Source organism: Ambystoma mexicanum, chromosome 5q, assembly GCF_040938575.1.
Source record: "Ambystoma mexicanum isolate Mex_15411 chromosome 5q, UKY_AmexF1_1, whole genome shotgun sequence".
Taxonomy (NCBI): domain Eukaryota; kingdom Metazoa; phylum Chordata; class Amphibia; order Caudata; family Ambystomatidae; genus Ambystoma; species Ambystoma mexicanum.
The window spans coordinates 1,322,166,286-1,322,181,803 of record NC_090933.1 but is presented as its reverse complement, the minus strand read 5'-3'; the positions used below and the strand labels follow the sequence as shown (position 1 = coordinate 1,322,181,803).

Here is a 15,518-nt window from a genome sequence, read left to right as displayed (position 1 = left end):
TGTAAGGAAGGCACCACTATCCCCACAACATGGGGAAGAGGAGTGGAGTAATGCAGAGCACAGGTATCCACGAGCACAGGCAGCACTCTAGTGGCAGCAAGTGCACACCTGTGTCCTTTAAGGAAGGCACCACTATTCCCACAACACTGGGATGAGGAAGAGGAGCGGAGTAATGCAGAGCACAGGTATCCACGAGCACAGGCAGCACTCTAGTGGCAGCAAGTGCACACCTGTGTCCTGTAAGGAAGGCACCACTATTCCCACAACACTGGGATGAGGAAGAGGAGCGGAGTAATGCAGAGCAAAGGTATCCACAAGCACAGGCAGCGCTCTAGTGGCAGCAAGTGCACACCTGTGTCCTGTAAGGAAGGCATGGGTTCAAAGTAAGACAGACACAAGTGATCACAGTTCAAGGGTGTTTATTGAACTGTAAAAAAATGTGAGAGATAAATTCTTGATCTAAATCTAAGATGGGGGCAAGCTACAACCATCAAACAATAATAATAATAATTATACAGTCCTAGTGGAGTCTAATCAGATAAAAAAGGGCCTATACTAAAAAATAAAACTATTGCCAATCCTTACTGCTATGCTACAAGCTAGAGTGGGATAATGTTCACAAGAAAAGAAAGAGTGTTCACAAAATGATACGTCAGGATGCTACGGTCCGGGTCTCCCTTCACCACTTTTTTAGCACAGGACAAGGCGGGACTCTTGAGCACAGCGCACTTTAGGGTTTCTCCAGCACAAGCGTAAAGTTTCTTTCCACAATATCAAGGCCTCCTGTACCCAAGTCTCGCTCAAGCAAAGACTGTTGCTTCTGAGGACCTGATAGCTATAGACACAAAACAAAAGTTCCTTCTATTAATCTTCACGTCGGCCGATTATTCTTCACCCTTGGTCCCCCTCAGCCGGGGTCCGATCCTTTTCTCAAAGTTAGCCTCCCTCAATCTGGCTCAAACCATCAACTCACTGTGGACATCCCTCAGTCGGGTTCATGCTTGTCATCACAATGCTCACGGGTATCTTACTATTTACCCCAATTGGCAGGCATCCCTCAGTCAGGTTCACGTTTGCCAATTATAACCGTTCACTTCGTTTTCACAACATGTCAAAGACTTTCGACTGTACGAGGGGCTTGGCTTGACCCTTGTATGACCACTTTGACACTTCACGCTCACCTCTGCAAGGCATCTTGGTCTCTGTAGTTTCACTAACCAAAAGGTTCTCAGTTCAATACTTGCTCTTTCTTTCAGGTGAGGGGTGCCAGCTTGAGTCTTTCGAACGAGCACCCATGTGACACTGGACCACTCTATTGCTGGTACCGATTTCACTCACAAAATACCTCTGTTATCCTCACATACAATGTTGCCACTGCAACCTTGAGCCGAACACAGTCTGGTCTACTATCCGCTTATTCCGACTCACTGGCTGTGCTGAACTCATTAGCATTTTCTTCGCCTCTGGCTTCAAGGATGGTACCACGATGGAAACCATTTCTCCCCACCCTGGCAATCAGTGTGGGAGGGTTCCACATACCGCTGACATCTGACACCACTCACCAGCTGCGATTTCCAGTGTTCTGTTTCCTTTCACTGAGGTTTTGCAGGTCTGGGTTGAAAAGAGCAGGGGTAATTTCCTCCTTTCTCCATTTTAACTGCTGTCCCGGAATGGCTGCTTCCTCGTGCGTTCAGACTTGCTCAAGTGTGCTCTCGTGAGCCGCCTTTTATCCCAGTGGGGAAGGGAAAGGGCAGTCAGGTGTGTGCATTTATCGGCAATTGCCTGACCCTTGTGTTGGGACATGCCAGGAAAATCGCTCTGGTGTTTGTCTGTTTTTCACAGTGTGAGAAAGGGTTTGTGTTGGAAAGCGGGCAAGGGTAGAACTTCTATGTATCCTACAGAGGGGGTGGGGAAAAGGTGTCATAAGGAAGGGGATACCGCATCTCATCCTTCTGTGTTCAACTTCCATGCCCAAAGACCACCCCATCCATGAGATCCCCCACACTGGTCCACCCCTAGGAACTTGTTCCAAAAGCGTTGGCCATATCCTGGCCACCTGGATGACAGATGCTCAGGGACTAACAGGTGAGACACGTTCAGATATCTCTCACAGTTTGGGATATTTGAATCACTCAAGCAAGAAACGCAAGCAGGCTGCTGGCAGGAGAGAGTTGCTAGTCTCCGTGCAAATTGAGGTCTGGAAGGAAGTTGGAGAAGCCAACTGTGTCAGAAGGGAGAAGGCTGCTGGAAGGGATAACACAGCTTGAACACCAAAAAGCCAGCTCCTGGGCATAGCGCTTTGCTCACCGGAATCCCATGCAGAGCAGACAAGCACAGCAGAAGCGTCCGTAAGCATGAAAACAGCAGAGAAACGGTTGCAAGCAGAAAGCAGCAGGAGCCCATCAACAGCAGACCATAGAACAAACGAGATTCCATCAAGAACCGGTGCATCCATAAACCAGGGTGGATTGGCGGCCGCACCAAACTTAAATTACTGATAGCGGTGCCAAGAAAGAGAAAAAAGGAATGGTTTCTAAAACCAGAGAAAGACTGAAAGAGCAGTTTTCTAAGAGGAGAGACTTTCAAGTTCGTCAATACATGCAAGCATTTAAGAGACAAAGACCATATATAAGAAACCAATTATATTTGCCAATGAGGCTAAAAAGTGGGCAGAAGTTGACATATGAAAAGCCCTGGCAGGAGAGTGTACCAGGTTTCCGAATCACACATAAAAAGGAAGACAACCAGTTTGAAGAGAACTTTTGTTGTTGACCCAAGGGAACGCCAAGAACTGTTCTTCGCACCCAGGAAAGACGGTCTGACCCATCAGAATCCATATTTCCCGGGCAAGATTTTTCTAAAATACATATTTTTCAATGGCTGCTGTCATCCAAAAGGGACCTAGTCCATCTTCCATTTTAAGGGCGGACAACATTTTTTATGTCATTTTTTCCTCGGTCAAGAGATGCGCTCACGCAGAGTGCATCTCCCATCAGGCAAAAACAAAAAAAAAAGCCATCCATACCCAGGTTCAATGCCCCACAGCTCGGGCCTACAAAGCTCAGGCTGGTGGCCCGTTAAACGCCACGTTCGCCCCGGCAGCGGGGTGTGAAAACTATATTTGTAACCTATAAAAAGGAATGAAGAATCCAGGGGAAGAGAAGAACCTCTGGAGCAAGGAGGCCCATACTTGAAAGACTTCTTTTTTTTGTGGGACTTCTACAGGTTTCCTTTCTTTTGAACAAATAAAAAACACTCAAGGCCAAAAGACATGATCCTTTTCGCCTTAAAATTCATTTGTTTAGAGTTCGAGGGTGAGAATAGTACTTTGGACACAGGATGGTTTTGTTTTGGACTTCGGACACAGGCGGATCCCTAGTTTTGAGTTTAGGTAGGGATACTTCGCTAGTGCAGGGACAGCAAGGCCTTTTCCCAACCCAGTTGGTGTTATAACAAAAGTCTTCCGCAAGTCTAACTTATGTCCCAGTATCATTCCGGACTCCACAGTTAGCGCAATCCTATGGAAAAGAAAGTTCATCCATCGCTTTTGTTGTAAGAAAAGTGGCAGGTCATGCTAGCAAATGTTTATACAAAAACAGCAAATGTAGAGTGTGGGTTTACTTGACTGGATTTATTACACTATTTTGTATCAATCCATTGATTTGTAAACACTTATCTTAATTTCCTTTAATGCTGATGAAGATTAAGGTATGGAAGGGCACACCCTGCAAATTTGAACACAAGCACCAACTCCTCTTTACCCCTCTTTACCCCACCTCCTCTGTCACTACCCACTCCCCCCATGGTAATGACCAGAAAGTTTAAGACAACATTCCCATCACAGTGTCTCAAGTAATCAAGACTCTGGGCATTTATCTTGAACCAGCCTTACCATGGATAGGCAGGTCAATGCCATTGCATCTTCCACAGCCTATCACTCTAATGATCAATGCATGTTTGTTTTATGTTTGTTTTATTATTTATAATGCGCGAGCGTACCCGGGGGTATCAGGGTGCAGACTTTACAAGAATTTTCGAAGCTTGGTTACACTACACGAGGAAAATACATAATACAAATATAGGTGCACAAATGTTATATACAATATATACAAATCAACAGTAGGCCAGCAGGCCGTAATGTAATATACAGATAAGCAAGAGGCACACGTGGTTACGATGTGTGCGTGTAGCGCTGGACACTACCTGGTTTTAGTGGGTCTCCAGTTTCAGCCAGGAGATTAACTTGGAACGGAAGTTCTGATAAGGCAAGTCTGCTCTGAGGTTTGGAGGCAGGGAGTTCCAGAACTTGGCAGCTTTTACCGGGAAGCTGTTGCCTCCTATAGTGGCCCGTTTGTAGTGGGGGACAGATAAGCAATCTTTGTATGCGGTTCTGATGGGTCTTGAGGAGGATAGTTTGTGGAACCTGTTGATCAGGTAGGTTGGGGCTGCGTTGTTGAGAGACTTGTGGGTGAGGGTTGCCGTTTTTAAGAGAATTTTATCTCTGGTGGGGAGCCAATTGTTCTGTTGGCTGAATCCTGTAATGTGTTCTCTTCTGGAGATGCCCAGAGCTGCTCTGAGAGCGTTGTTCTGAAGGGTTTGCAGTTTATTGGTGATGGCCTTGGTGGATCCTAGGTAGAGGGCGTTACAATAGTCAAGGCGAGACAGTATGAGGGCTCTGGCGAGTGTCAGACAACTAGTGTCGGACAGGAAAGGTTTGGCTGCACGGATTAATTTGCACGTGTAAGCCGTGGAGGATGCAAGGGAGCTCACTTGTCTTTTGAGGGAAAAATTGGAGTCTAGATAGAATCCCAATGTTTTGACCTCCAGTCCGACTTTGATGTTGTTCCCGTCAATCATGAAGGATTTATAAGCCGGGCCAAGTTTCTTTATACTGATTGTGGTGCCTAAGATGATGAGTTCTGTTTTATCATCATTCAGGCATAGTCCATGAGTAGCCATCCATGCCTGGATGATGATGTACACCCTATTTAACAAGGCCAAATCCTTTCCATAATCTCCTGAAAGCGGAAGGAGGATCTGAGTATCATCTGCATAGTTAGTGTAGGTGATACCAAGATGATCCAAATCATCGAAAAGGGGCTTGGTAAATATGTTATATAATGTGGGGGAGACACAAGAGCCCTGAGGAACACCACAGGTGATGGGTATAGGGTCTGCTGCCGCTGTGGGAGAGAAGACCCTCATAGTCCTGCCGTTAAGGAAGGATGTGATCCAGGTGATGGCCTCGCTGGAGAAATGAGCCGAGGAGTGGAGGTGTGAGCAAAGGACGGAGTGATCGACCAGATCGAAGGCTGCAGATAGGTCGAGGAGGAGGAGTAGGGCGGCTTGTCCGTTGTCTCTGAGCGAATCGATCTGCGCTTTCAAGTCAATAAGGGCGGTTTCAGTCCCGTGTTGGGGACGGAATCCAGATTGTCTAGAGCCTAAGAGGTTGTGTTCTTCCAAGTGCTTCTGTATTTGTACATAGGCAACCTTGTCCAGAATTTTTAGTAGAAAGGGAACAGTAGTTATGGGTCGGTAGTTTGTGGGTGTGGCTGGGTCGAGTGTAGGTTTTTTCAGTAGAGGTAGTACCCAGGATTGTTTTAGGTTAGTAGGGATGGAGCCAGTGGCAAAGGAGGCATTGATCAATTTTGTAATGAAAGGGGAGAGGTCGCGGGCAGCATCTTTAATGAGCTGTGCAGGGCATAGATCTCCCTGGCAGTTAGACGGTTTCAAGGACAGGATAATTTTTTCGACTTCCAGTATGTTGACTTTGGTGAATTGGAAGCGGGCTAGGTCAGTGGGTGTGGGTTTGTCTGGAATTATTGAGTTGAGGGTGTCATTCAGGGATGCTCTTTTGCTAGTGATTTTACTTTGAAGAGTCGCAATCTTGTTGGCTAGGGCACTTTGAATTTCTGAGCACCAGTTTTTATCTTTGGTGCACGTGTCAAGGGGTGCTATGGGGGTTTCTATTTCTTTGAGGATGGAGAAAAGTTCTTTCATGTTAGATTTCGCTTGGGATATACGAGAGTCAAAGGAGGCTCGTTTGGCCAGGTAGATTTCTTTTTTGTAGAGTGCGGCTAGTTTGGAGAGTTTTAGTTTATTAGAGACTGAAGGGGATTTTTTACAGATGGCCTCGCAGTTTCTTTTTTGCTGTCTTAGTTTTTTGAGGAATGGTGAGTACCATTTGTTGAGGTGCGTTTTCGGTTTACTGGATCTCAGTTTAAAGGGGGCGATGCGGTCCAGTGAGGTGGCCATAATCTTGTTATATTCTTCAACTAAGGACTCAGGGTCCAGGTTATCAGGAAGTGAGTTGAGAATGGGGAGGAGGTCAGGGATAAGTCTTTCTGCTGTCATGTTCTTCTTGTTTCTAGTGAGAGTGGGTGGGGCCTTGATGGTGGGCGGGAGTGGGGGTCTGTCGGTGGAGAGCATGAATGATACCAAATGGTGGTCGGTCCAGGCTTGGGGTGAGATATTAGTGATGTTCGCTAGGCAGTTATGGTCGGCCACCCAGTCAAGTGTTCTACCTTTCGTGTGCGTAGGTGTCATACATCTTTGCACAAAGCCTAATTCAGTAAGAGTATTAGCTATGGTACTAGCGGAATGGTCTTCTAAGTCATTGTAGCCCAAGTTAAAGTCTCCTAAGGTGAGGGCTTGAGTGGAGCTTTTGAGGTTGCTGGATAGGATGGAGTTAAGGTCTTCATCGAAGGTGCCGATGGGGCCTGGCGGACGGTAGATCAGGTAGATGTTAAGAGTTTGGGAGTTAGTGAGTGGTATTTTGACTGCTAGTGATTCGCAAGAGAGGGCGTCGGTCGAGGTGGTTAGTCTCATGGTAAAACTGCACTTGTGGATAAAGGCGACACCACCTCCTCTAGAGTTAGGGCGGTCTTGTCTCAGGATAGAATAGTTATCTGGGACTGCCAACATAAGCATAGGGCCTGCTGCTGGGTGTAGCCAGGTCTCAGTGATGGCGAGGAAGTCAAGGTTTTCGGTGAGTATTAGGTCTGCAATTTCTGTAGCATGAGCTACTAGCGACCTGGCATTGATCAACGCTCCCTTGATATTGGGGCTAGCTTTGTTTTTAGAGATGGTAGCTATATTTTTTGAGGTAGTAGTATGGCGCTTGTCTTGTGTAAGTTTAGGGGTACCCTGGTTGCGGGAGTTCTGAAGGGTTTGTAGTGGGTTACTGGGTTGTGTGGAGGTAATAGGTCGCGGTGGCAGCGATCTAGAGTTATGTGTAGTGGACAGTGAGCGGGCAAGTGGTTCATGGATTTTGGCTAGTCTGGCTCTAAGTCCTAAGTTCCTTTCTGTGGTGGTGCGAGGGTGACTGGAAGATAGTGTCTGAGAGGCGTTTAAATCTGAGTAAGGTACTTGGTTGTTACGCCTGGGTAGGGCTGGCATGTTGGGTAGGTGTGGAGCCATCTTGGTTGGAAATGTGGTATTGAGGCTGGTCATGACGTAGGCAAGCAAGATGGAGGTGAGTAGATACATGCTAAATGGTGGGGTCGAGAATGTTATGGAAACGCTGAGTAATACCTGGTTAAGGTGACCGTGGTTGGGATGGTCTATGTAGCCCATAGATAAAGGTAGTTGATAGGGTTGTGATGCCGGGGGTCTGGCCGTCGGCAGGCACTGGCGTGTAACAGGTATGAAATAGGCACCCGCCTTGTTTCAATAGTGTGGTCTAAATACGACCATAGGCACAGCACAGTAGTGTGGTCTAAATATGACCATAAGGCACGACACAGTAGTGTGGTCACTATGCGACCATAAGGCACGACACAGTAGTGTAGTCTAAATACGACCATAAGGCACAACACAGTAGTGTGGTCTAAATACGACCATAAGGCACAACACAGTGGTGTAGTCTAAATACGACCATAAGGCACAACACAATAGTGTGGTCACTATGCGACCATAAGGCACAACACAGTAGTGTAGTCTAAATACGACCATAAGGCACAACACAGTAGTGTGGTCTAGATACGACCATAAGGCACAGCACAGTAGTGTGGTCTAGATACGACCATAAGGCACAACACAATAGTGTGGTCTAAATACGACCATAAGGCACAACACAGTAGTGAGGTCACTATGCGACCATAGGGCACAACACAGTAGTGTGGTCACTGTGCGACCATAAGGTACAGCACAGTAGTGTGGTCTAAATACGACCATAAGGCACAACACAGTAGTGTGGTCTAAATACGACCATAAGGCACAACACAGTAGTGTGGTCTAAATACGACCCTAAGGCACAACACAGTAGTGTGGTCTAAATACGACCATAGGCACAACACAGTAGTGTAGTCTAAATACGACCATAAGGCACAACACAGTAGTGTGGTCTAAATACGACCATAGGTACAACACAGTAGTGTAGTCTAAATACGACCATAAGGCACAACACAGTAGTGTGGTCTAAATACGACCATGAGGCACAACACAGAAGTGTGGTCTAGATATGACCATAAGGCACAACACAGTAGTGTGGTCTAGATACGACCATAAGGCACAACACAGTAGTGTGGTCTAGATACGACCATAAGGCACAACACAGTAGTGTGGTCTAAATACGACCATAGGCACAACACAGTAGTGTAGTCTAAGTACGACCATAAGGCACAACACAGTAGTGTGGTCTAGATACGACCATAAGGCACAACACAGTAGTGTGGTCTAGATACGACCATGAGGCACAACACAGAAGTGTGGTCTATATACGACCATAAGGCACAACACAGTAGTGTGGTCTAGATACGACCATAAGGCACAACACAGAAGTGTGGTCTAAATACGACCATGAGGCACAACACAGTAGTGTGGTCTAAATACGACCATAGGCACAACACAGTAGTGTGGTCTAAATACGACCAAAGGGTGTGTGACTGGTAGTAGTGACCATAGACCATCTCAGTAGAGGTGGCTAAAAGTACATGCATGCAGTAATGTCCCGGTACTTGCAGGAACTTACAGTACGTTCTCCTTATGCGAGAGGGTTCTGGTGGAGGGTAGGGTGTAAGTTGAGCCGAGTTGATGGCCACTCCGCGCTGCCATGCGCGTAACAGGCGCAGAACAGGCCTTTGTATGGCTTTAGGATTGGCCGCTGGCGATTCCGCCTGCCGGCGGTTCTTTCGAATCAAATCGAGGTTCAGCCTCGATATCGTGCCGCGATGCGCCCGGCATGGGCGAGTCAGGCACTTCTTCAGGACAGGGTCAGGCAGGCCCTGCACAGTGGCACGCTCCGTATCTGGGTCCTGCTGTGGATCCTCTGCTGGGCTGTGGGGGCTCCTGCCCTCACCCCTCTGGGTGTATAGGAGAAGTGGGGGAACCTGGGCGCAGAACAGGCCTTTGTATGGCCTTAGGATTGGCCGCCGGCGATTCCGCCTGCCGGCGGTTCTTTCGAATCAAATCGAGGTTCAGCCTCGATATCGAGCCGCGATGCGCCCGGCATGGGCGAGTCAGGCACTTCTTCAGGACAGGGTCAGGCAGGCCCTGCACAGTGGCACGCTCCGTACCTGGGTCCTGCTGTGGATCCTCTGCTGGGCTGTGGGGCTGGGGGGGCTCCTGCCCTCACCCCTCTGGGTGTATAGGAGAAGTATCTCGAGCCTAGCCTTACCATGGATAGGCAGGTCAATGCCATCGCATCTTCCACAGCCTATCACTCTAATGATCAATGCATGTATCTCGAGCCTAGCCTTAGCATGGATAGGCAGGTCAATGCCATTGCATCTTCCGCAGCCTATCACTCTAATGATCAATGCATGTATCTCGAGCCTAGCCTTACCATGGATAGGCAGGTCAATGCCATTGCATCCTCCGCAGCCTATCACTCTAATGATCAATGCATGTATCTCGAACCTAGCCTTACCATGGATAGGCAGGTCAATGCCATTGCATCTTCCGCAGCCTATCACTCTAATGATCAATGCATGTATCTCGAGCCAGCCTTACCATGGATAGGCAGGTCAATGCCATTGCATCCTCCGCAGCCTATCACTCTAATGATCAATGCATGTATCTCGAACCTAGCCTTACCATGGATAGGCAGGTCAATGCCATTGCATCTTCCGCAGCCTATCACTCTAATGATCAATGCATGTATCTCGAGCCAGCCTTACCATGGATAGGCAGGTCAATGCCATTGCATCTTCCGCAGCCTATCACTCTAATGATCAATGCATGTATCTCGAGCCTAGCCTTACCATGGATAGGCAGGTCAATGCCATTGCATCTTCCGCAGCCTATCACTCTAATGATCAATGCATGTATCTCGAGCCTAGCCTTACCATGGATAGGCAGGTCAATGCCATTGCATCTTCCGCAGCCTATCACTCTAATGATCAATGCATGTATCTCGAGCCTAGCCTTACCACGGATAGGCAGGTCAATGCCATTGCATATTCTGCAGCCTATCACTCTAATGATCAATGCATGTATCTCGAGCCTAGCCTTACCATGGATAGGCAGGTCAATGCCATTGCATCCTCCACAGCCTATCACTCTAAACTGATCAATGCAATAAGGCCCTTCCTCTCCCAACAGAACTGCATCACCATCGCAAGGGCCATCATTGGTTCAAGGCTGGACTATTGCAATGCCCTTTTTGTTGCGACATCCCAGAAGAATCAGGCTAAACTCCAAATAGCTCAGAACAATGCCTTAAGGGCCGCAACAGGCATCTCATGCAGGGACCACATTTCTGGGGTCAGGTGGCAGGTACACTGGCTACCTGTCAAGGAAAGGATTGTCTTCAAAGCACTGGCCCTCACACATAAATATGTTCATGGCCTGGCACCCCCCTACTTAGCACACAGGATCACCAAACAGACTTCCTCCAGACCATCTAGGTCTGCTTATGACAATCCTATCACTGCACCTTCCACACGTAGAGTACGTGCTGGGGGCTCCAGTTTCCCAACCATGGCTGCAACATTTTGGAACACCCTCCCAGCCCCGATCAGGATAATTGATTCTCATGCAGCTTTCGGGAAGGCCATCAAAACCAGGCTATTTGTCTGAATGGCCCATCCCATCATGCTATGCATTCTTGTATCTGTGTTCTTTCTGTCACTCATTTACTGTTTGTTCTGTAAGGTAACTTATTAGCCTGTAACCAAGCAAATATGTATTAAGCATTTCTCCATGGGCCGCACTCCTATAACCCTCGAGCAAGCTCTCTTACATGTCCTTATAGCGCCTCGATGCCTGTGGGCTGTAGCGCACTCTCCAAATCCAAAAATAAAATACATTCCAGCATAAATCTGGAATAGAGGTGATCCCACCAATTAAAACAAATGAATCACCTGTTTCAGGATGCAGTTTAAAGTAGGGGAAAAAGATTTAACACAAATGGAGCTACTAACAATTTATTTTTAATGTGAACACAGTGACATTTTGGCTGAATCTCAATATTCATTTAATCAGCATTTCACTCAGTGTATGAATCCCGGTGGGAGACTTTTAAATTAGACATGTCAGTTTATCCAAGACCAACTTTATTTTATAAACATTTATGTCCACTATTCCTTCTTGGAATTTAGAGAACAGCTGTGATATCATTACACCAACAACTCTCATTTCAGACCTAAAGGCACCATTGCATTTCCAAATTTTCATGCTTTTTACTGTCTCACAACACAGAGGATATGTCTATTGCATTTGCCCTTTCTACTCTATTCATAAAATGTCACTTTTCTAAAATACATGTCCACATAATTTGACACCTTCTCTGTGCCCTTCTCATCAAACCAATTTCTTTTAAGTTAGTGCTTTAATAGTGGCCATACACCCTCACACCCCTACATGTCGATCCCAAGCTAGGGAACCATCTAATAATCCTAAATGCTCCGACAGAGATAGGCAATAGTGTAATACAGTACAGAGGATCCTGAGGAGAAAAGGAAACTGTGGTGCTGTAGAACACGATACACAAAGTGGAAACACTGCAGCATTCAGCGAGGATGGCACTCCTTGTGAGGCCTGCATTTCTTGGAAACGGGCTTCTAGAGTAACATTGGAGATTCCAGTTTTATGGATGCCATTATCCATGTTTTCCCTTGGCAAAACAGTCTTTGCACATGTGTTGTGCCAAGCTTAGTCTAATTGCCGTGTGAGAATATAGCCTTCTGCTTATTTATTATTCAGGAGGGCTCCAAATAATTGAAATGTGCAGCATTTTAATCCCTATGTGTTGATGTTGAATTTAAAATTACTTTATGGGGGTGTACCAGTAGAGGCATTTCTAATGGATTCCTTCCTACCACAGTTTACTCATTTATGATATCCATATCCCAGTGCAGCTGTTCTCTAGAAACATTTCTGCCATCAGGGAGCTCGGCACGGCTCTGTGCCTCTATGCGTTTTGCACCAGAAAAGACATTGAGGCCAGTGTAAGTAGTGGAACCACGATCCCATGACCTCTGTTCCTTTTTCCTCATTCATGACTAAACGTGAGCTTGCCAGAGACCAGCTATCCAGTTCCATTCATAGTAATTAGTATGTACTGGTAAGCACATGAACAATGTTATAAGTTAGAGACACACCCATTTATTTATTCTAGAATCAAGACTATGGGCCTCATTATAACTTTGGCGGTACGGTGTGAACGGTGCATCCATGCTCCCCATCTCCATTCTGCCCAACAACGCCACCCGCAATTACCGGCCCATTCAACTCGTAATGGGACAGTAATTGCCCATTCGCTGGTGGCGGTAGCCATGCATGCTACACAGGGACGGCTACCACCAACCTCGTAATGAGGCCCTATTCTACCACACAGCAGAGTTACCAAGCGTTTGCATGAAAGAGAAAAGTTGAAGAGGGGCCATTAAGAATCACTGCAAAAAGGGAGTTTACAAATTTGACCATTTTTGATTCAGTGCTGGTAAACAAGACGTACCTTATGACTAAACCAGTTCCTGCACTCAATGCAGTTAGGCATTTTTTTTTACCTGCATGCGTTCTCTGGTGGCTAATAAGATGTCCCTGCCAAGCAAACCCGTTACCACATTCAATGCACTCATAAGGTTTCTTGCCTGTATGTGTTCTCTGGTGCTTACTAAGAACTCCCTTTGTAGCAAACCCATTCCCACATTCATTGCACTCATAAGGTTTCACACCTGTGTGTGTTCACTGGTGCTTACTAAGAACTCCCTTTGTAGCAAACCCATTCCCACATTCAGTGTATTAATAAGGTTTCTCACCTGTATGTGTTCTCTCGTGATTAATTAGATGTTCTTTCTGAGCAAATCCTTTTCCACATTCAATGCACTCATAAGGTTTCTCACCTGTATGTGTTCTCTGGTGGATAGTAAGATTTCCACTCCAAGCAAATCCTTCCCCACATTCAGAGCACACATAGGGTTTCTCACCTGTATGTGTTCTCAGGTGAATAGTAAGTTCTTGCTTTGTAGCAAACCCTTTCCCACATTCAGTGCACTTATAAGGTTTCTCACCTGTATGTGTTCTCTGGTGCCTAATAAGGTGTCCTTTCCGAGCAAACCGTTTTCCACATTCAATGCACTCATAAGGCTTCTCACCTGTATGTGTTCTCTGGTGGACAGTAAGCTCTTGCTTTGTAGCAAACCCTTTCCCACATTCAGTGCACTTATAAGGTTTCTCACCTGTATGTGTTCTCTGGTGGATAGTAAGCTCTTGCTTTGTAGTAAACCCTTTCCCACATTCAGTGCACTCATAAGGTTTCACACCTGTATGTGTTCTCTGGTGCCTAATAAGGTGTCCATTCTGAGCAAACCGTTTTCCACATTCAATGCACACATAAGGCTTCGCACCTGTATGCGTTCTCTGGTGGTCAGTAAGAACTTCCTTTCTAGCAAACCCTTTCCCACATTCAATGCACTCATAAGGTTTCTCACCTGTATGTATTTTCTGGTGGATAGTAAGATTTCCCTTCCAGGCAAACCCTTTCCCACATTCAGTGCACTCATAAGGTTTCTCACCTGTATGTGTTATCTGGTGATTAATAAGATGTTCTTTCTGAGCAAACCCTTTTCCACATTCAATGCACTCAAACTGTTTCTCACCTGTATGTGTTCTCTGGTGGATAGTAAGCATTCCTTTTGTAGTAAACCCTTTCCCACATTCAGTGCACCCATAAGGCTTCTCTCCTGTATGTGTTCTCTGGTGGATAGTAAGCGTTCCTTTTGTAGTAAACCCTTTCCCACATTCAGTGCACCCATAAGGCTTCTCTCCTGTATGTGTTCTCTGGTGGCTACTAAGCGCTCCCTTCAGAACAAACCCTTTCCCACATTCAACGCACTCATAAGGTTTCTCACCTTTATTCATTTGCTGGTGGCTCATAATGACGTCCATTTGCATGATGCCGTTATCAAATTCAGTGCACTGATAAGGTTTTTCACCTATGTCCTCATGTGGGCAGTAAGTATGCTCTTGATGGCAATTGTTCCCACATTTTGTGCATGTGTAACGTGTCTTGCCAGTTTATTTTGTCAGGTGCCTTCTCTTAAGAGGAGCCTTTTCAATTAACCTTTTCCAAATTCAGAGCTCAAATGAAAAATGCTTTCCTTACTGCACATAACACATTATCATTTTCTTGCTAGATATACCTCTCCCCCAGGATTTACAGAAGGAACACGCTTGAATACTGGATGTTACCACGAAGTGGTTGCATGTATGGAAGCCATCAATGTATCAACAGACTTCCCAGCCCAGTTCCTAAATACTCTGAAAAGGTAACTGGAGCCCAAATTTGCGCACTTCTAAGATGCTTGGAAATTGCATATTCCAACAATGAGGCTTTTCACTGCAATAGTCCAGAGAATCGAACAATCACTGTTTTTGCATTTCTGGGGCAGTCACCTATTAACATAAAAGGAGAAGCACATTATTAGTTTCAATACGTTCACAATCGCAGGCAGCATATTTAATAAGACTTTACTCAGTAGTAGTGATGTGAACTCCTCACGTAGTAACTTATTTGACTTTGAAGTGCCATCTATTGGGGAACAGCACCCCAATAGGTGGCAGAGAAGTGGCGCTCCAATGGGAACAGAGGTAACATGCAGCAGGAATAATGCGATTAATTTTTATTTAGAAATGTTTTGCATCCAAAACACTAGGGAAAAACACAGGCTTGGTGAACAAACATTTTAAATGCATATTTTATATATTTATATGGAAATGACAAAATTAGCACATGGAAGCTCCCAATTGCCATACACAAATGATAAAAAGCAGATGTTTGCCACCAATTGGACATCTGCTTCACCAGTCCATTATGTAATCACTGATGACTTGTGTATTGGCCCAAACATGAGTAATATAACCCAACAAACAGCACTATCGAGGAAACAAGGACAGAATTGTGATTTAAAAAAGGAAAGCGCAAATCTCTTCCCATGGTGAGAATGGCACAGTGTCATGCCCGCACCGCTGGCGCACGCATTGGCAACCATCATGGACTACTTGGTACTCATTTATCCTCCTAATACTCCTTGAACAACTCCTTTTCACGCCTTGGTCTTTTATTTCCATTTGCT

The 15,518-nt window shown here is 45.9% G+C and overlaps 1 protein-coding gene across 1 annotated transcript in view; it reads right to left on the bottom strand.

The window, feature by feature from the left end:
* The window catches only part of LOC138498520 (zinc finger protein 268-like), a 274,979-nt gene that overhangs the window by 205,439 nt on the left and 54,022 nt on the right, over positions 1 to 15,518 (bottom strand). The window contains exon 4 of the mRNA XM_069622300.1: positions 13,203 to 14,838. Within this exon, the coding sequence (XP_069478401.1) occupies positions 13,203 to 14,337 (1,135 nt within the window). The 5' untranslated portion in view covers positions 14,338 to 14,838. The remainder of the gene's footprint in view (positions 1 to 13,202; positions 14,839 to 15,518) is intronic.